Source organism: Oryzias latipes, chromosome 16 (assembly GCF_053564925.1).
Source record: "Oryzias latipes strain Hd-rR chromosome 16, Olatipes_Hd-rR_3.1".
Taxonomy (NCBI): domain Eukaryota; kingdom Metazoa; phylum Chordata; class Actinopteri; order Beloniformes; family Adrianichthyidae; genus Oryzias; species Oryzias latipes.
In genome coordinates this window covers 13,818,814-13,841,531 of record NC_136252.1, presented here as the reverse complement: position 1 = coordinate 13,841,531, position 22,718 = coordinate 13,818,814, and the positions used below count along the sequence as shown (strand labels likewise).

The window sequence follows — 22,718 nt, the reverse complement described above, 5'->3', positions numbered from 1 at the left end:
AAAAGTTTAAAAAATTTAAAAGTCATATTAAACCTTATTAGAGGACGTTTGTTTGATTGAAATTAGTCATTTTGCACTTAACCCTTGTGCTATCTTAGATGACCCCACCCTTACTTTGACGTGTTCTCCCTACCATGACAAAGGTGGATAAAGGTGGAAAGATTTCATGTAATCCATGGACACCAGTGAAGATCACAAATCACTGAAGAAAAAAAGGTTCAGAGCACTGTCTAGTGGGTCTAGATGACCCAAGTCATACTGTTAAAGTGCCTAGGATAGTACAAGGATTACAAATGTTGCATTGTTCCTCATTTTATTTTTCAAATTTGAATACAGAGGCATGCAAATGTGTAAAATCAGTCAGACCTAAATAAAATCCTAAATCCATAAATATGTTGATTTCTTCGTACATTTTCTTCACTTATAGTCACTCTTTAGAGTCGGTTGCTCTGACAAAGCCAAAATCCTGATCAATCTTATGGAATGCGTCCCTTTGCAGAGAGTCGGTAGCAAGGCCCTCCAGTTTGAGAAAGATGCTGAAAGTAACCCTCATGTAGATCCACTTTGTGCTGATCACTATTTTTTAATCTACACAGTTATATTTTATAATAAACAAAGGCAAATTAGGAACACAATATAATGTTAATATTCAGACAAATATAAATAAATCTACAAAGAAAAACATCGCATCTCAAGCGCCACATGTCTATCAACCAGCAGAGGGCAGTAGAAGCAGCATTGTGATGGAAGATTTGGAGGAAGGTGTGCGTTATGAAGCATCTCCTTAAAAGAAAACTCCAACATGAGATTTATTGATAAAACTTAGAGGGTGTTGGGAGGTTCAGCGTTGCTTTTTTCCCCTTTTATATCTTTTACCTCTTCTTCCTCCTGCATGCATTTCTTCTCCTTTCCTCTGTGGGTAGCTTTGGCTCAGAGGTAGACCAGTCGTTTCCCTGCTGTAAGAGTTTGGTGGTTTGATTCCTGGCTACCCCAGTCATGCTGAGGTGTCTGAAACTGAATCCTTCTTCAGTGGTTCCTTCCGGTGGTTTGGGTTCATTTGTGTGTGAACAGGTGGGTAAGAAGCAGTACCAGAGGGTAGCAAAGCACTTCCATTGAAGGGTTGTGAATGTTTCCCAATCAATTACTGCTCTCATTCCAACTATTTAAAAATAACATTTAGTGCTGTTATCTCAGCTGCATGCTTTACAAAATGAGAACAGTTTGCAGAACCTTGAGAACCAAACAGCAAACAGAACAACGCATTCATTTTTAACACAGAATCAGGCTAATTGCATTGCTTGTTTGTTTTTGTTCATATCTCCTTTATGAGGAGTAATATCTTTGACAGAAATAAAGCGTGTTTTTAGTTAATCTTTTATACTTGTGAAGGTTTTCAGACTAGGAAATGAGGTGGAGCCTTTGCTGTTGATGAAAGAGCCTGACTTTGTAAACTATGAAGCAAATGTAAGCAGTTCCAACCTGCCTCTGTAAGAGATGACCAGATTCCTGTGCTTTTTCAAACATGTTCTTAAACCCTCCTCACAATATCTTGGATGGTTAAACTGATTCTTCTTAAAATCCAAACGAGTTTCTACGAACTCCACTCGGCAAAGAAAGCCAAACGGTCCTGGAAAAGTCCATTAATGCTTTTGAACCGCTTTTGTCTTCTTTCCTTCAGTTTTTGCTGCTCTCTGTCGCAGCAGGCGGTATCACCGTTTGCTCCTTCGCCTTTTCTTTCTTGTTGTCGTCGTCCTTGAAGAAGAGGAGAGGAAACATGCCGAGGATGCAGCCGATGCCCACGCCAATGGCTTTACCCTGCAGACGAGAGGATGATAAAAGAGGGGATCAAAACTTCTTCCAAACTAATATACTGAACAGGAGATATATCTGACCTTAAGAAACGTTTTCTCGTCATCTTCATCTCCATTATAGAAAATAGTTTGGAAACAAAAATATCCAACTATCTTTCCTACAATTATATTACCTGGGTGGTAATGAGGACAAGAGGGGTCCAAACTGTGCAGATCAGCTCAAATCTCATTAAAGATAATTGTATTTCACATTTGAGCAGCCAGAGTATATTAAAATCCTTCAGGTATCTTTTTTTTTTCTATGCATGATTAAATGCCTTAAAGGGCAAATGAAGTAAGATTGTGTTTCTGCTGTCAAAGTGCTGATGTTTCAACAATGACTCAAAGATCCATGAAAACATTTTCAGCAGCCCCTTCAGGGAAAACACTATTGATTCTCAGAGACAGATACATGAAGGTTTTATCATTTCAGGAGACAGTGTCTTTGTGGTACCAACCGAGTGACAGCTAACTCGGGTCTGCCACATGTCTGCCTGTTTTGGACTCAGGTCAGGAATCTGCATCCCCAGCCGAGATGCCAAAGCTTCCACGTAGCCTGCAAGGCTGTAAAAAAGAAAAAAAGGAAAGGTAGAAGAAAATATGAAGGAGTAAGCAAAGAAAGAACAATCCAGTGAAGGTGGCAAAATGACCTATCGTTGAAGTACCACTTCCCTCTACGATCAGAAGTGAAAACTGACTTCTATTCTAAAACTTCCAATGATCCAGTAAGCTTTTATTATATAAGGTTGCATCATAATAAGTCAGAATATCAAGAAAAAGTTGATACATAAAAAAAAGGAAAGAAACACACTGATATGTTTTAAGTGTCTTTTTTCTTTCTGGGTGGTGACAGGAAACTTGATTGACCGACACAGGAGACCCAGATTTTGTGGCAACACAGCAGTAGCACGAAGGTGTTGCCCAAATGAATAAATGTAAAATTTACTTTTTATCCAAAGATCATAGAACAGCAGTCCAGCACATTTTGTCTTCAGATCTAGTCTTGTATTCAAAAAGGATCACAGATGAAGCTCATGTTCTGGATTCGTCTGTCTGTTGTAGTTCCTAAAGCTCTGATTCTAGGAGCACGTCACTTCTCTCCAACACATTCCAGAACAGCTTTATTTTCTTAATCCTCTCATGCTGACAGGTTGCTTATGCCTTTCCTTTTTTTTTTCTTTTTAAACAAAAGGCTTTCCTTTCATTCAATTTTAATTTCCTATGCTTGGACCTTCTCCAATGTGCCCAAGAAGAAACCCCAAGGGTACACGGACCCCTGGTTTGGAATAACTGGATAAGTGTAAAACCTGCAGTCTGAGATCAGATTGATCCAAACTAAGTGACTAGGTAGAAGTTTTTCTGTTTTTTTTGTCTTGTATGATGAGAATGAGAATGAGACACCATGAGACTTAATTATTGACTTTTCTTTTCATTTAATTCTTTTAATTTAAAAGTTTTAAAACTCTGAATTCTGGATTTTTACTAAGTTCAACAAGTCAAAACAAAATACAAATCACCTTTCATAATATAATAGTATGGTTCTCACATATCTATGTAATATCTTGGTTCCAGTTGTTTGCTATTCTAAGTTATTGATTTACATTGAGAGGAAAATTATGTAAATCAGATCAGCAGCAAATGCCAGAGTTCTTGTTTCGGATCCATTGGTTTTAATCCCACTTTGTTCAAAGATCTCAGCAGGAGTTTCTGAACCGTCAGAACCGTCAACCCAGTGTGACATAAAACATGTCACTCAGATTCAGTAAATAGTCTATGTATGGATCGAATGTAATGTTCCTCTCAAAACAATCAAGAACTACATTTTCTAGCCTCTAAGGCATTAGAAGTAGATATTGATTTATAGTTTGCAGAGGTTTTGTGCAGGAAGGAAGAGCAAATAATGAGGAAAAAGATAAAAAAAGATCAATGTGTAATACCTGCAGATACCGCTCTAAACTAAGGATTTTTCCCCCCTCTGTTTCGTTTTTCTCATCACTTCTTTCTGATAGTGGATGCGGTCCAGGTGTTTGAGCTGCAGTTTAACAGCTGCTTTGAATGGTTTTCTGCTCCCAGAAGACACACTTCGAAGTCTTGCTTTAAACTTCCTCCTGTAATCTCATCTTCTTTGGTGTTTTCTGCAACCACCTGCTCATAGACATACAGTACATATATAGCATAAATATGTCTATAATATAGCACTTTAAGACCCACTCTGCTCATCTTTTGATCTATTGTAAAAGCCTTCCCAGTACTAAAGTGCCTATGATAGCACGAGGGTTACGCAAAGAGAACAATGTTCTTGATCAGGGGACGCACTCTGCATGTCATGTGTCATGACGTGTTCAGGGTGTTGCCAAAGCACATGAAATGTGGAGCTCAGATCCAGTGTGAGAAGAGAAATGCAGGCACAGCTTTGGTTCAGTGTCTGGCACTAATGTGCTCTCGGTCCACTGCACACACAAATGAAGTGCAGCTTCAGCGTTGGAGTTCAGGGAGAAATGGCAAATATAGGAGATGGGAGAGGGGTCGGCTTGTGTGTGTGTGTGTGTGTGTGTGTGTGAGGGCCTGAAAACATCAGTTCTGCTTAAAGGAAAAAAGCAGAAATGACAAATGTGTCACACCTGATTGTTTGATGAGCTTCTAGATACCAAACCGTAACACTTTTCATGCTGAGCATGTCATTTTTTCTTACACCAAACCAAGTCACATCATCCTTCCAAAAACACAAAGTAATGCAAAGCCCATCACAGCTATTCCTGCCAGGTAAAGTTCAATCCAAATATTTCATTTGGTTGCAACAGCAGCGGGCAGAACAAATCAAGCCCACATCAGAAAATAACGTACTGAAGGAACAACCGTGACGATGAAAAGATGAAATTTATGACAACGTCCCTTCCAGATGAATAGTTTTCTGTGTAAGACACAGACTGCTGCATAAAAGACAAGCGAGTACAATTAAAGGGCAATAACAACTTCCAAGAAGCAACAACAGGAGGAAAATGACATTTACAGAGGTCTGACGGATAGTTTAGTTTACCTGATTTATGCATGTTACCTTTATAAAAGCAACAAAACTGATGAAACATGAGCAGAAAATTGTATTTAAAGGGAAAAACTCAAAATTGGCCAAAATTTAAATCAGGGTGCGTCAACTAAAGCGTAATGAAGTAGATAACCATCATTTGAACTCTGTAGAGAGAAGCAGATGATGTTAGATTTCCCAAGAGACGGTAAATTATTGTGGCATAACTAACTCTGGACAAACATGGAGGACAGATGTGGAGTTCAAAGTTAAGTTATCAAATTTGTCTGTCACGTTGTTATAACATACATAAACTACAACTTATTCCTCTTTTAAAAAAACCAAACAAAGTTTAGATTTTTGTCTCTGGAAAAACTCTGAACTGAAATTAGATGTTGTTGTTTTTTTAGACTTGGAGAAGTTTATTGATGCTGTTCTCATCTTTTCCAGAAAGTCACCGATTCATTCGATTGGTATTAAACTGAAATAGCTACTAAGACAACATAGTAGAAGGTGAATAAAGGTTTATTATTATTAAGAGAAAAGTCAAAAAATGTATAGAAATGCATATATTTTGGTTAAAAACAACAACTGCACATTATATGAAACAACAATCACAAAAAGTTGCAACTATTCATAATTGGAAAATTAAGTAAATTGACGCTCTAAAGCAGGGGTGTCAAACTCATTTTGGTTCGGGGGCCACATTCAACCCGTCTGATCTCAAGTGGGCCGGACCAGTAACGTAAAAGCAAAATAACAGCTTTGTTTTAGTTTTTTACTCAGTTGGAAAAAATGCCTCAATCAACATAGTAGCCTAATCACTTGGGGCCAATGGATCTCAAATAAAATTAATTTCAATTAAAGAGAAGTTGGTCTATTCAAATTAATACAGACTGAATATTTTACATCTGACACTGAAACAATCCAGAAACTTTTCTTTATGCTAAGTCTCTTAGTGGTGCTGAATGTCATATTCTTTGAGCACTGCGATGTTGATGACATACAAAGCATTTGGGTTTTGCATTCAGCTTCGTGAAAGAAAGAAAAAACTCTGTCCATTTTTCCCGGAAGGCTCTTCACTCCACTTCACATTTGACAACATTTTGTTCTTTAGGGTGTCGCTAATGATCATCCTTATAGCAAGATAACAGCGGTAAGGCTCATAGGGAACCAAGGTGCATCCTACCCAGATGCAGAGCTGCTATGTTTCGCTTTTGGCACGTGCAGAGATATGCTGTTTCAACTGTTTTTCCTATCCTTTGCTCTCCCCTAGTGGCGGAATTGCACATTTCAGTTATTTCTTTAAAAAAATCATAACTCGCCACAGGAATGGAAGGGAAACTTACTTTCTTTTTTAATCATCCTTGTGATTTTTACTCTTCATGTGTGGGCCAGACTAAACCACTTCGCGGGCCACATAAGGCCCGCGGGCCGAATGTTTGACACCCCTGCTCTAAAGGAATGCCCAGTTTCAGGGGTGGAGCTATGGGGGGAAGTAGGGGGGGGCAGCTAACCTCCAGCAAAAACCTTTGCTCCCCCACATGTCGCACGATTTTTGTGTCAATGTTAGTATCATTATTGACAAAAGACATCATCAGCAAAACAAGCTTCTGTTTGCAAAAATAGACAAACGCAATATAATGAAACCTTGAAGCCCTCTAACGATTGCCCTGCCCCTGTATTCCTTATGCTATCCTAGGCACTTTAACGTTGGGAGTTGGGTCATCTAGACCCACTAGACAGTGCTCTGAACCTTTTTTCTTCAATAATTTGTGATCTTCACTGGTGTCCATGGATTACATGAAATCTTTCCACCTTTATCCACCTTTGTCATGGTAGGGAGAACACGTCAATGGAAGGGTGGGGTCATCTAAGTTAGCACAAGGGGTATTGTGTGTGCTGGCCCTTCTGGACTTTTCACCCGGCTGTTCTCCTTTGCGAGTCTTCTGCCTCCCCCCATATAAAATGTTCTAGCTCCGCCGCTGCACATGTTACTTATATACCAGTGTGGTTCAGCTATAAGTTGGAAAATAAGGTCTTCAAAGAGAGGCACACACATCTGAAAACACCAAAAACTCAAAACTAACACGAAGCAGTCCTGACTGTTATTGTGTTTCTGACCTCAACTGTCTTTTTTACCCTTTTATTAACTCTCAGAAACAGAAAATAACAAATTCCTGAAAAAGACAGAAAAAGCTACAGGGAATAGATATTTATATGTAAATATGGTGGAACGTGTACATAGCAGCTCATCAATTTTTAATGGCACCCAGTGTGATGCTGTACTTCCAAATGACAAAGTCAAACTTTTTGTTGGGTTTTTTCAGTTGAGTGAAAAACTGGAACACATTTTCCTTTCATTTGATCAGAGCAGAACATGGTGAGCACAACAACTTTTATGAACGTCATAAAAACTAAAAGGTTTAGAAAACAATTTCAATTTGTCTGCATCCAATCACACATTCAAGTTCACATCTTTGAGCGCTTTTATATTTTACTGAACCTTAACTTACTATTGCATTTTAAAAATGAAATAAAAATATTAAAGTGCTCTTCACTCAGAAAAATGAAGAAAGTTTTCCAGCTTGATGTTGCTGATAACTACAATAATCTTCAACTACAAATTTATGTAGATCTTTGCTTCAGATGGAGGACTAGTTTCCAGTTGAAAAAATATGTGGCTATACATTAAAAGAACCCCTAAAAATTAGGACAATGAAATGGAACCTAAAGCATAAATTTTAACAGAAAAAATGGGAGTCAAGTAAAAAACCTGAAGTAGAAAATATTAAAGGAACTAAGAAATGTATAGATGATTTATTTAAAAAAAAGAATTGCTTTAAAATCCTTAAAATACCAAAGACAAAAGTCAACCAATCTTTGGAAAACACAAGGGCATAAATGAGTTAATGGTCTCATTAAGAAAGAAGAGTGCATTTGTGTGAGTTGGGTTCAGCTGGTTAAAGATTGTTCTTCCATCGAGAAACACACTGGTAGCTACAGTTCAGTACAGGTTTTGTGCTTGCCTTTGGCCCACAAGTTGCTAAGTGTTACGGCTGAGGCTGTAATTTTTTTTCTTTTGTGTTTTTGAATTGTCTATCTCTGTTTTCTTTTGTGTTTCTGTTGGAGTTGGAGGATTTTGGTCTTTCTTTTCTTCTGCTATCTTTGTTTACAGATTAGTGCCTACGTTGTCCAGAACACCTGATTGGACGAGGGCCCCCAGCTGACAGCAACAGAGCTTTCCTTTGTTCTTGAGTTACACAGACTTTGGTCCTTGCATTTTGTTATTTTTTGTTAGAATTTTCTATTTTCTGAAAGTAAATCCCGGCTTACTTTGAGCCTTGGTCTATATGAGAGCTATTGGGTCATTAAGGTATTTAATTTGTTTTGTGTAACACAAATTGGGGGCTCATCCGGGATTAATTGGTTTTTGTGACAGATGTGGTAGCCAGTTTTCCTCAGGTCAGATTATACAAAATAAAACATTCTTTTGTTACATAAATCTAATTTGAAGAGCAAGCCAAAATCTAAGACTGATTCTCAGAGTCATGACGTCTGCGTCTCAATAAATGAAAGATTGTTAACTTGCTGTGATTGAGTCTCTGAGTCAGGACTCAGTCTAAAGTGGAACAAAATGTGATCATATGTCAGTTTCCGTCACATCTTCACAGCATCCCCTACCCGGCATCAGTAGCCAATGGTTCTTAGAAGGATTCAGATGCACATAAACAGCAATCATAATGTATCACAGAGGGGGCTCAGGCTCTCTCTGCCATAAATACATCAATCTTAAGAAAGAGAAGAAACCATCTCAGGCTGCTCCCATCACACTGACAAACTGACCACAGGAGCTTTGTTTCCTGAAGAAGAGAAAGCAAGCTGGAGTGTCCACAGAGAGTTTCACAGCCATTCGACTCATCTATCACACTGACAGACTGCACAAGTGCCAGCATGTTCAACAACATTCATAGTGCTGGAACAATTAGATTCACAATAAGACTGCTTACAGCTTTAATAAATAATGCTCACCTATTTATAGACACATTTTTCCTCCTGTATAAAAACTGCTTCCAGTGTGCAACAGATCTCTTCAGACCCGTCCTCAAAAGGAAAAATACTAACCTCTATTAAGCTGTTTAATAACTGCTTTTACTACAATTAACCAGTATTGAATGTCATTAATGTCAATTCCAAAAGCTTTTCTGAAAATGATTGACATTTTCTTGTGTCTTGTGTGAAAAGCTTACCCCAGTCCTGCCAGGTCAGACACCAGGTTCCCCAGTGCAGCAGCTGCAGAGGATTGAGAGGAGAGACAAGGCTGAAAAAGAGGCTTTAAGGTGAAAAAAACTGAAAACATTTAACTACTTAACCACCAACTTAAAGTCTGTTTTATTAAATCTAGTTTGTTGGATGTAAATTGACTCAATAAAGAATATAACTGCCCTGCAGACAGCCAGACTCAGTTTGGAAACCAGATCGGTCAAACCTCTCCTCTAACTGAAAAAAATGATTACCCTTTCTATAAATATGCATCTTTAATGCGTTCAGGATTGAGATCTTTCTGAGAACTCTTATAGCACTCTTGCCTCACAGCGAAGGCCCTGGTTTGAATCCTTTCTGTATGGAGTCTGCATGTTCTCTCTGTGCATGTGTGGGTTTTCTCTGGCTTCCCCCAACAGTCCAAAAAAAAGCTTTCATAGGTTAATTGGTGTCTCTAAATTTCCCCATAGCTGTGATTGTGCGTGACTCTTCAACGTACTGGAGACCTGTTCAGGATGTGCCCCACCTTTACCCAGCAGTAGCTGGGTTGGCTCTCCTGGCCTTGTGACCCTAAAAGGGATTCAGTGATGGACGGATTAAATTAAATTAAATCACACACTTAGGTGTGTGAAATGTGTTGACCACATTTGACCCATCCCCTGGGGGAGCGGTGAGCTGCAGACACAGCCCCCAATCCAACCCCTTAATGCTGAGTGTCAAGCAGGGCGGCATTGGATCCCATTTTTAATGTCTTTGGTATGGCTCGGCCTGTGGCCAGTTTGAACTCACGACCTTCCAGTTACAGGGCCGACACTCTAACCACAAGACCACTGAGCTGGATGGATGGATGGATGGATGGATGGATGGATGGATGGATGGATGGATGGATGGATGGATGGATGGATGGATGGATGGATGGATGGATGGATGGATGGATGGATGGATGGATGGATGGATGGATGGATGGTTTCCAGCATCCTACAGCGTAAAATGTCAGTATTTTAAATTAAAAATACAGGAATAGAATTCCCCTTCTTTCTTCTGGACAGCATCTTATCTAATGTAAGAAGTTGTGGGTAGATTTGTGTTTTTATACTAAAGGGGAAAAATAGGAATTAAAAATATTCTTCTCTTTTGAGGACTCTCACCTGTTCATCTTGGCTGCTGTAGGACCTGCAGGTCATTTTAATACCTCTGAAACTTTTATTCATTTACATAAAAGCCCAGACCATTTGTCAGGAAATAAAGCCTCTTCTGTCGCTAAATGCAATAATATTTTTTTAAAGAAAGGTGAAAACAAATTGTAATGTGTTTCCTCATCAGATGTTATGCTTTGTTAAATGCAAAAATTTAGTTTTAGTAGATCACAAATCAGAGAAAAGTCAGCTAACATGATTTCAAATACCTTTAAGCAAGAATTGGAGACCATAGTTACTATTTCAGGCCAAATCAATACTTTCGGTATAAACGTTAATATTGGACATACAACCTCTAATCATTAAAAAACTTGATTTGACATTTAAACACTATATTTAATGCTCTTTGCTATATAAATTAACGATCAGGGTGGATCAGAATGTATCATTTTTTAACCATTATTGAATAACAAATCTAAATAAATTTTAGATTGATGAAAGACGCACAAACAAAATGTGGGTCAGCGTTTTCCTGCAGCTCATAGATGATGAAGCCAGAAAACTTTATTCATTAAACTGGCAGAAACATTCTTTCTACTCAAGTAGTGATGAATAATTCTGTGCCTCTTTCTGTCATTAGAGGAGTCCATTATGGAGACGTTGTTGTTGTTGTGTTGCTAAAATGCTGAAGGAAATGTGACAAAGTCTATTCTGCTCTCCACTTGTGTTTTTTTCCTGATCGCTTCAAGCTCAAGGTTCAGTTCAGCAGAAAAATTCTCAGTGGAGGTTGGAATAAAAAACAGCAGAGAATTCACTGTATGGACACACAATTCATCCCAATCTAGTTCTTTTATTTGCTCTACAAACAACAACGAGACCAGTGCATGAATGCACCTCAAATAATTCACCCTCAGGATGTGCCTTTGAGTTTTAATAAAGATCCAGACACTAATAAGATGTGATTTGATTTAAGTTTGCTGTTAGCTTCAGCAGGCTTTTGCATCAGTTAAAAAAAGGGACTCATGTCCGCTGCAGCAAATCATCACAGCTAAGATGATGCAGCTTTGTCTGAGACCGGTTCAGATCTCATCAAGAAGCACTTTGTGAAGGAGAACTTACAGACAGAAGACAGACATATTAGATCTGAGTGAAACAAGGGGAGGATTTTCTGCAGAAATGTTTGCAGAGGGAAACATCCTCAGAGAAGATGTGGATTACCATAGAAAAGATTTTCACTACAACATGCTGTAAAAAATTAATTAAACGTCTCAACTTTTACTTTTAGGGCTAACTTCTATAGCAAATCACGAGGCACCGTTGTAGATAATCACCTAATACAGGCCATGAAAATTCAAGAAAGCACAACTACACACAACAATTGTTGTAAAAACAGCCCCTGTCAACATAGTCAAAAATTCTAAAAATGTGAAAAACATTATGTAATAAGCAAAAAAATCTGCCTATTGGGTTAAAAATATGGTCTATATTATAAACATAATAAATATAAATATTCTCATTTTAAGAAAGAAATTCTAGTCACTAGGACTGTTTTCTCAAGCTAAGATTATTTTGCAGTTGAAAACTATTCTTGATAAGATTTTTTTTCTTGCAAGACAGAAAATAATAAACTTTTTCTTGAAACGAGGGTCTTTTTACTTTCTTAAGATTCCATTTTTGCAGTGTTGCAACATTTAGTCATTCTCACTCACCATTCAAAGTGTGCAGCGTACATTAAATGCTCCAATTTGATCCAACTAGCTGATAAACGTCAGGACAGATGGTTTCAAAGACGGAATCAAAAGAAGAAGCTAATATTCATCTTGTCATGACTCCTGAGGGGAACGGGGGTTTGACAGCTAATCTCAGCAAAACGACAGACTGTTTAATAGAGTTAATCCTGCTTGGGAGTTTCCACATCATTTCCACTCCTAAAACAAAATAATTAGTCCAAACTGCTCACAATCCGTCTTTCATGGAGACCAAACTGGCTTTAGCAAAGAAATTAGCACATTTCTTCACATTTTGACACCCACGCTAAATTAGTCTGCACATTCTCAAGCTGCTCCCTTTCAGAATGTCTCCAACCTGCCAGGTCTTGGTAAAAAAAAAAAAATAACAGTAAAAGAATTGGTGTTGCGTGGATCCTTTAAAATTTAAGTAGGGCATCAGCAGCTTAGTAGTGAACCTGAATAAAACATGTCACCTCCAATAGAAAACCTCTCAAACTGCTGCTACAACTATAGCAGCTGCTTTGTCAAATTTGGTGCCTCAAATGGAAAATGCAAGTACTTTTACAGTATAAACATCCTTTTTAGAATTTGGAATCCATCAAGACTAAAAACAGAAAAGTCAAGTCCTTTTGCTTCTTCTGCTCTCACAGCCAGAACTCAAAGGCAAATAAGTTTACTCGCGCTGATGCCTTAAAGCTAAAACATACTACAAACACCTGCTGAAGGAGAAGCTGTGACGATTTGATCATGGATGCAGTTAAGCATCATCGAATGAAAAGCAGTGACTAAATATGGGTGTTACAACTATGATCTTCCAAATTCTGAGTTTAGTAACCTGGACTTTATCAGGATGTTCAGATTTTGTTCTTTTTAGTATCAGCTTTAATAATGCAAACCCCACTTCTCAGGCTGCAGCTTGTAGCACTGACATGGTTTGTGCTCTCACAGCTTAGATGACATGAAGTTACCAGAAATACGACAGAGAAGCCTGAGACGAAGGAAAAATGTCAAGGACCTGCTTTGAGTTCAGGGAATATAAGTGGCAACAATTACATTATAAGCCAGTTTACATTTTTTTCTTTAATATACATTTTTTAAGAACATTTGAGTCTTTAAAGCAGGGGTCGGGAACCTTTTTGGCCAAGAGAGCCATAAACGCCACATATTTTTAAATGTAATTTCAAAAGAGCCATACAATAATGTAGCGTCCCTTTCCCACACTGAGCCACGGAGACTTAACCTCTTTTCAGGTTCTTTATTCTGGTGACTGCAGACCGCAACAAACGGCGTACAATTAATTCAGCAACTCCTGAATCTCTCCCGCCGAGACGAGATGAGAGCGCTTCTCCCAACTTTATATTCTCTCACTGCCGCATCAGCCCTCCTATTTCCTTATTCGGCCCATAGCTGAACCCCATTGGTCCAAACTCCCTAACAACAGGCTGAGCGACAGGACTGAGGGCCAATCAGATCTCTGCTTGATGCGTTCCACCATGAACTCCAGAACTTTTAACGCGGCCCAGTCACCCAGTCCAAGTCAGTCCGCGACAATATGTTTAAAACTAAATATACAAGTGAATGTGTGCATTTGATGTAATTTCAACATTTTTAAAGTACAATAAGTCTGGGGATTCTTTTAAATAACATCATTATGCTCTTGTTAATAAATGATGAGTATTTCTCCTGGTAGTTTTGCTGATGGTCTAGTCTGGTTGATACGTGGTGAGTTTCTGCTTCATGCAGGCGTTGAGACTTTAAACGTGATCTTAGGTTTGAATGTTCTATAGATGTGAGACAGACATGGAACCAAACACACACTCACACGCTGCAGTGAGTGACGGACAGCGGGTTTTTTACTATCCCTGCGCGATTCCCCTGTTGCCTGTCCCCCCACCCCCACCCTCTGCTTTCTTCCTCACACATCCCGTCCCCGAAACTGCGCGCTCGTTCTCAGAGACGGGAGCGCGCCGTTTTAGGCACGGCAATTCACAGGTTTCCGGCTGGTACAAACTCTGTGAAATAATAGATAATAGTAAACTGATAGTTTTCTCTCCAAGCACCGATACTACTCCGCGCCTCTGGCATCGCATCGCACCCGGGAAGGACTGGTCTAATGAAAAAAAAAAGTAAAATTAAGGATTTGTCTGCGAGCCACATGTGACCATCAAAAGAGCCATATATGGCTCGCGAGCCATAGGTTCCCGACCCCTGCTTTAAAGGAACCAACAGTGGATTTGTTCTTATTTTACTGTTTTTTTACTCTGTAAAGCCCAATACATTAAAGAATTGACAAAACAATTTTTTTGGCCATTAAGATGTTTCCCAAATCCTTTGATGAATTCCATGAAAAATGTTTTTTTATGAGGAGATGGCATCAATTAGGTTATTTTGGGTGATGTCGTACATTTTTCCTCACAATAATGTTAGTTTAAGATGCAAAACTATCGACCTGAGTGTTCAGGAAAAAGCAAACAAACAAATTTCTCAAAATTGACAATTGGTTTTTCTTAGCATGGAGTAATTGTATTATAAATAATTAATTATTAAGTAATTTCAGATTCTTTCAATACATCAAGCACTTATTTAGAGAAAGAATAACAATAGATGAGTTATTCTCAACATAAAATTTAAGGAATTAGCTAAACCGGTTGCTGCCTAAAGAATTTTTTGAATTTCATAGAAGCAGCCACTTTTTAAATGAGCAGGAAAGGCCCTTCTTCTGCCCCTAGTGGAATGACGATGAACTACAAGACAGAAAACATGGACCAGTTCTACAAAATGGACTGTTCAGGAAAGTTTGGATCGGAGTCTTGGAAATACGTTTATTAAATATGATATGAATGGTTATATAGGGTTAAATGCCATTGAAAAATGCTGCTTTTCTTCAGGTTTAAATACTAGAACTGGAATCTGTAGAAAACTTTGGCTAGACAAAAGTTATGTTAATGAAGCTCATAGGAAATCTTAAACATTAATTGACTTCCTGTCTTAACGCCAACTCTTTAAAATCATCTCTTTTTCAGTGAAATTGTAATTTTTTTGTCAGTTTGTTTCTTGATTCCCTCCATTCTTTAAATTTTATTTTCTTATTTCTAATGTTATTATCTCTAAGTCGGTGTGTTTTTTAAAATAAATATATTGTCATTATCAGTCAGATATAATTATCTAGAAAGCCAAAAATCAGGACCAAATAGCCATTTCAACAATTTTACAATAAACTCACATCTGTGTTTTGTAGTTTGCCTTGATTACACTGTATTGTAATTAATGAAAGCGGTCAGTCTAGGTTCTTAACTCCAACTATGGCTATAAGTTAGGGATTCTGAAGAAGTTTAATGAGTTCACAGATACAAATAAGCTTCCTCACATGGTGTTTGGAGTCCCCATTAAAGTCAGGACAAAAAGCTCAGCTATCATGGAGGGAATCCAGGTCAGATTATTTATTTAATGTGAAGCTACATTGATGACAATGTCACCCTTTAACCTACTCGAGCTCTTGATTGATACGCTATTTTCATCCAAGCAGAATTAACTACTGTATTAATACAAGCCAAAATGATACAGATTATTTCTGTATTCTTTGGGAATTTTTGAAAGAAGTTGCTAGGGGGAGAGATATCTTGACATTTGGGGAAATGACCCCTCCTGTGACCTACATTCTGGACAGTGGTAGATAATAGATCATGAATGAGGAGTGTGGTAGTAATGATTGTTTTTTTCTGTTTTTCTCTGCTTTTTCTGTAGATTTCCTAAAATGCTCCTATTTTTCTGAGTTTCCCAAATTAACACTTGTGTTTCTTTTTTTTATTCCTCGTTTACTCCGATTTTCAGCCCCTAAATTTTCTTACCAAAGCTCCAGAGTTGATAAACTGCCAGACCTTGCTCAACTCTCAGGTGTTTGTGTGTCAGGTTTAACCAAGAACCGACACTGACTACCTGTTTGAGGCAGGTTGCCAAAAGAAGAAGCTGAAGAGAGTTCAGTTCTCTAAATAAACTTCAAATCCAATCCTCTCTGTCCATTCTCATGTACAGATTTTTTTCCTTTCACGATGGTTTAAAAAACAGAAGATAAATATAGACTAAAACATGGAAGACGGTAAAGAAGAACATTTTAAAGATATTCTGGTACCTGCCATAGTTGAGATTCCCAGAATGACACCAATGGATAACTCGATCTGTGTGCCCTGTAAGGACAAACACACACACAAACGACAAATGTAATTAAAACAGAGAAAAAAAACACACCCAGATGTTTTCCAGAACAGGCACCTGTAGGTTTTCTTCTACTGATGATCATGGAAAAGTGGAAAGTTGTTGACAAAAAGAACGTTTGGGAGTTTCTGTGCATGGTTAAAGGAAAAAGGACTTTTAAACTCTTCTGCTGGAATATATTTCCAATTGTATAAAATAATATCCTTACATTTAAATTGATGCTAAATTAAGTGGGTTTCTGGATTTAATGGTACGTCACAAGTTAACAACGTACACCAAGAAGGGGCTCATGTCTGGTGTTTAAAGGTTCTATCCTCAGTGGATGCCTCCTTATAGAACCTCATAACAAGTATGCAGCTCTTTGCATTGAAGAACCATTGATCAAAATACAAACTGGGATCCTGAGAAAGCTTTTCCTCTCGAGTTTGAGCTGAAAATCAAAACAAAACTTGTTATTTACTGCATTAAGGTTTTCCTTAATTGATATACTGCAGTCTAAATTTGAGGGGAAAAGAAAGATTGTCTTCACCTATTGAATGACTACTGCAGCTTTATTTCCCTAATCATTGATGATAGGATGGGTGTGTGAAGCAAACACTTACAGCAACAATCATGATGCAGTTGTCCAGGAATCCAAACCCAACAAAGGGAAGTGCATTATGCAGCAAAACTGTAAAACAAGCAAACACACACACATACACACACACCCACACACACACACACACACACACACACACACACAATCATGTTATAAATAAAGATTAGATCTAATAGATCTAATTTAATCCATTTTCTTTAAACATTAATTTAATCCGTAACTAAGACGATTTCTTAGATCTAAACTATCAGACTTGGGAACTAGTGTTGTTTTTTTGTTTGTGTCTGCCAAGAATTGCAAATGTTATTTTTTTTGGCGTTTTTAACATGTTCTTGTGGCATTTTGCTCATGATGGAGGACATGTATAAAGAAAATTAGGCTCAAAATGGTTTAAAATTGAGTATTTCTATATTTAAATCGCTGTGAAACAGGAGCAGACACAAAAATGCAGTTAGAAAAAGGCAAGCCTAAAACCCCTATATTAATTTGCAAAAACTAAATGTTACAATTTTTTATTTTATTTGGGCTTAAAATCGCACAATCAAAAGACCACTGAGAACGCTGTTACAATAGATAAAATAATAATTGGAGTGGGTCTTTAACAGTTATATAGATCTTTCTGCTTTGCTGTAACAAACTTGTGAAGGCCTAACATCATGTAAGGAAGGGGTGAAGACTAGTAAGGAGATTAACTGCTCCTCTTACAGCCCGTGTTATATAGTAAACAACTAGAAAAGGGTTTTTTGGTTAAAATGAAATAATCAAAGACTAACTTAAGATTTTGAGAAAGTTTCATCTAAAAGTGACTAACCTGATTTTGTGTGAACTAAAATTGAAAAAATTAAAGCTTTGTAAATTTGTTTGTAGAACCCTGTGACATAAAGTCTTTACTTTCAAAACAAAGAGAAACTTGCTTTTTCCCCCCACCCTATTATAAAGGGGAACAATGTGGTTAGGGAATTTACTAAAGTGAAATATGATTGCATTTTTGTTTAATAGAAAAAAAATATCTGCAGCTTTTTAACAGAAGGTATTTTATGCAAACGATGCTGCAACAACTGAAATTTTTGAATGAAGCTGATAAATATTACATATTTTCTTATTTTTTATTAAGTCGGGACTAACCAAAGGTCGAGGACAGGCTATCAAGCTTGTTGAAAAAAGAACTTTCAATTGTGGGACGAAACATTATTAGCTGGGATCAGTGTCTGACTAGACTAAATGTTAGCTTTCACACCTGATTTCCATTTTTTTCATGTAAACAGCAAAATATAGAGGACTTGATCACTTCTAAAATGCTTAAAAAATAATTAAAAAGCATTTACTGTGGTCAGAGCTCTGAGTCCAAACAAATGTGCAAAATACTACATTTAGTACAGTACTTTTATTGACTTGAAATTCAAACACAGCTGATGCCAAAAGTAATAAAAGTAGAACTGCAGACTATGTGCTGTTTTCTGGGAACCACTGGACTATTCGTTATTACAGAATGGAGCACTGGCATGAAGGCTTTTAATCTGGTTTTCTCTGTTACATTAGTTTTACTTTGATAACTTATTTTTTAGTGTTTATCAGGATAAATGTCATCTACAATCTAAAAGTTGCTAGTACATTTATTTACGAGGAAGCTTAAAGGAGGCTGGACATCGGCCTGATCCTTATCTACTTATTTGAGTGAGCTGATCATTAACTGGCCCCTAAAGTCTGCATTTCAGCATCATTACAGCTTTTAAATGTGAGAAAAACAAGTTCAAAGCAGCTTATTTACACATCACAGACTTGAAAAAAATCATCCACTGGTTGTATTGGATCTCATTTAGTGTTTATTACATCCATTGGGAATCTAAGAACCTATTAAACCAAAAGAACTTTTTTTTAGCACAAATGGGGGTCATCTTGCTGAAAAGTTAACCATGGGGTTATTAACAGATCTTATCCTCTTTTTAAATCCATGACTGACATAATCTCATTATAGTCAGCTTCTGACCTTTTTTTTTATCTGGTCCTCATCCTAAACCCACTTTTTGTATGTTTGTGTTTCACTGACGTGTGGTCAGTCCACAGCTCTGGGCTTCTGGTAGCAGTTCAATATTTTGTTCCATCCTACAAGATAATCCCCGTCTAGCACAAAAAGATCAGAGGACCACAGACCTTCTCCTGTAAAATATGTTATCAGTAGATACAATTTCGCCTTTAACGACCTTAAAGAGCCCATATCATACTTCAGACTTAGTCTATGTGTTAATCTGATACCTGAATACCTGATTTTTTTTTCATGCCATTTCTAACAAGAGCAGTTTGATGTGATGACCTGTCAGCCTTGAGAACAGGTATCTTCTGGCTGACCGTACAACTACAACCAAAGCTTGTGTTCTGGTTATTTTTTTTACTCAGCCTGAAGTTGGACTATGAATTGTTTTGTAGCTTCTGGTAAGACAAAATCAGCCTTTGTGTTTAGCAATGAATGACTACAAATATTATTACAAATTACAACTCAATTTTTTTGTTCGTCCTTAGTGTAAGTATGTTTTAAAATGAAGAAGCACCGTTTCACACTGTAAGAAACACACAAAGTCAGCCATTCTTCCGTAGACTCCTGACCAGCTAAAACACTTCCTGATTTAAGAAGATCCTTCATTCTTCTACCTTTAGAGTGCAACAAAGAAAACTGGGCTTGTCATTGTTCGTATAAATAAAGAAACACATCTTATCTGATGATAAACCCAGTTTTTGGCTCAAGCAGCACAGCAGACACAGTTATCAACATCCCGGAACACAGTTGAAAATAACAATATTGTTCTTGATCTGGTTTAAGGTTGAATAAGTTAAAGTTGTAAGGAAATAAGGCGCTGAATACTGTACTGAACGTAGATTTTCTGCCATCAGTGGTACAGTATATGTTTTAGACTGGTGAAAGGTCACGCATCGTTGACTTCATTTTTGATAGTTTAGTGTTGTATTTTGTTATTCTAATCTATAATATCTACGCATTTTTTGACGTCTCACATGCAAGTTCTAAAAATAGCAAAAACATGCACATAAAGAGTAAAATAACACAGTTGTGTAACAGGATGTTTTTTTGATGAGAGAAAAAAAGAGCACAAGAACATCAAAAAAAATTTTGTGTTGAACATTAGAGCAGAAAAACATTTGCATTTCAATAAAACGAAAGATAAATATCTACTTCAATAGGGAGAAAGAGATATTTCTCATATGGGCTATCTCTGCTGTTGTGTTGGATAAAATCCACAAACACAAAAGTCAAACACAGAATCATGTGAACCAAGTCAAAGACACCTGCAGGATTTCTAGCCTCTCTGCAGGAATGTAGGATGAAGATAAAAAGAGGCCACATCATTAAATGAGCACCACAGACTGAAAATGGCAGCTGATGGTTTCAGCTCAGCAGGTGGATTTCACTAAGCTTCCTCCAAAATTAATTAGCATTGCACCAGTATTCAACTCTGTGGAAGCTGTAACTGAAAAACTGATGCAGTAGTGCTCTAAAAGACATTCTGTTACACGTGTGCAACACACTAAACTAAGTTTTAACATATTCAATTGAAGGCAGGCTATTTTTTATAGATTAAGGGAATGTGTGTACTATTTTTACTGCATACAGCAGGAGAGCATAAATACATGTTTAAAAAAAATAACTCTATAAATTGAAAAATAACAGAATTTCCTAATAAAGCTATAACTTTATAAATGTTCTATACTTTCGTTTGTTGATTACAAAGATCTACATCATAAAGGTTAAGTGCAGGCGGCTTAATGTGGGTAATTTGTAAATATTTATTTCAAAACGTAAAAGATCTAGGCTCAGTGGTTAGTGCTCTTGCCTCACAGCAAGAAGCCCCTGGTTCAAGTCCCGGCTGGGGGACCTGAACCAGAACACCAATGGGGGACCTTTCTGTGTGGAGTTTGCATGTTCTCCCCGTGCATGCGTGGGTTTTCTCCGTGGTCTCCGGGTTCCTCTCACCAAAACATGCTTCATAGGTCAATTGGTCACTCCAAATTGTCCATAAGTGTGAGTGTGAGAATGAATGGTTGTGATATGTGGCCCTGCGACAGACTGGCGACCTGTCCAGGGTGTCCCCTGCCTTCGCCCGTAAGTGGCTGGGATAGGCTCCAGCAGCCCCGTGACCCCGTAAGGGACAAAACGGAAGATGAATGAATGAATAAATCTTAACCGGAGATCCTGTCTGTTGTATCAACCAAACCAATGTGTTCGAATGATTGCAGAAATAGATGCTTGATGAATAAATAACAGTTAACAGATTTTTCAAAAACTAGTATTATTGTAATGCTCCATTACAACCTGAAGCACTCAAAAGAAAGGATGGATCGGCTAAATACTAAGTGCTTTGTGGTAAACAGTAACAGGATTACGTACATTTATAAATGTGTCAAATCCCCTTAGATCTTTCTAAATTATCATCTAAAAATAATTCCTGTTTTTGCTGTTCATGTAGTTCTTGCCTTTTGTTTGTGCAGAGACATTATTCCAAGCTTTGATCAGGCGCAGAACTTTGTTTTATTTCTTTACTAAAAAGAGAAACCTAATACTCGGATGTTAAATCATCACCCTTAACTACCTGTCACCCTCCAGACTTATCATGGGATTCTTTTACTGGTTGTCAAAGTTCTTACATGCTTCTTATTTTTTTGACACTTACCAACAAAAGAAGTTTCTAAGTCAGTATTAAAACAGTAATGATCTAATTCATTATAATACCACACTGCATCTAAAACTCCATATTTTCAGAGAAATTTTTGGTCTAGCTTCCAATCTTGAGTTGGGTTCAACTTTCTTTGATCTAATGGACATTGCTTTATAGACTTGTTTTTTTTTTATGTTTTAAACACAAACATTTTTAAAGAGAATTTATGTTTTCTTTATCTTGATCAAAATTTGTTTCAGCATATGATGATAGAAAAAATGTATTAAATGTGATACAAAGAGTACCTGGATATTCTTAACTATTAGGTGCACTTACAAGCCTTTTTTTGTTTTCAATGACAGTGTGCCTAATAATTCGGAGCACCTTATATGTGTACTCCTGGTTATTCTTACGTGCATGGCGATCTGTCTAAACATTAATCCGTTTTTTATAAGTTGCAAACAAGGTTGGGTGTTCTTATTAACATGCTAATTGGATGACATGGCTAACATGTTGCAGTGTGTTACCAATAGGCCAGCACAATAAATCGCAAATTTATCGTTACCGTGATATCAAGCTGTGCAATAGGCACATCGCAAAAGTCAGCGAAAATTGCAATAAATGCTAATGTCCTAAAACAATCTTATGTCAGCTTGAAGTATTTCATATTTCAAATAAATCCTTTTATGCATTTGACCAATCGGGTGGACCAATTCACGTTGTTGGACCCATTCGTTGGATGCCTGCCTCCTATGTAGACTAGGGTCCTTTGGAGTATAATTTAAGTTGACTCTTATTTAAATTAAACTGTTACATTGAAATGGAAAATATGTATTTAGATGTTTTGCTATTTGTTCATGTATCGCAAGTTATTTCATCATCACAATATTGATCACTAATGTTGCATTTTGCGAGTTTTCCTCATATCGTGCAGCCCAAGTTACTAACAAGGTTGGGAGTTAGCGTAGTTGCAGTAACATTTGTTTTAGTGGTATCAATCTGTTTCTTTTCTGACTAGTCTAGTCTAGTCTAGTCAGTCTAGTCTGACTGACTAACAAACTTATCTCTGGCTTTTTGTCTCACTTAAAGTGCCTTATATAGTCTGACATAAAGCCAAAGACAGACCATTCATCAATTTGTTATTATCTAGGACACCCTGTAGTGTGGAAAATACAGTAATTTTGGAGTAAGGACTTTTTTGATGAACTGCATTTTTTTATTGCATTACTTTGTTTTTTGTTTT

The 22,718-nt window shown here is 37.4% G+C and overlaps 1 protein-coding gene across 1 annotated transcript in view; it reads right to left on the bottom strand.

Annotated features, from left to right (window-relative positions):
- Positions 1–296: 296 nt before the first annotated feature.
- Positions 297–22,718, bottom strand: part of LOC101157639 (transmembrane protein 65) — a 49,072-nt gene continuing 26,650 nt past the window's right edge. The window contains exons 4-8 of the mRNA XM_004077755.4: positions 16,816–16,883; positions 16,131–16,185; positions 9,123–9,165; positions 2,309–2,414; positions 297–1,815 (exon numbers count right to left, since the gene is read on the bottom strand). Of these exons, the coding sequence (XP_004077803.1) occupies positions 1,675–1,815; positions 2,309–2,414; positions 9,123–9,165; positions 16,131–16,185; positions 16,816–16,883 (413 nt within the window). The 3' untranslated portion in view covers positions 297–1,674. The remainder of the gene's footprint in view (positions 1,816–2,308; positions 2,415–9,122; positions 9,166–16,130; positions 16,186–16,815; positions 16,884–22,718) is intronic.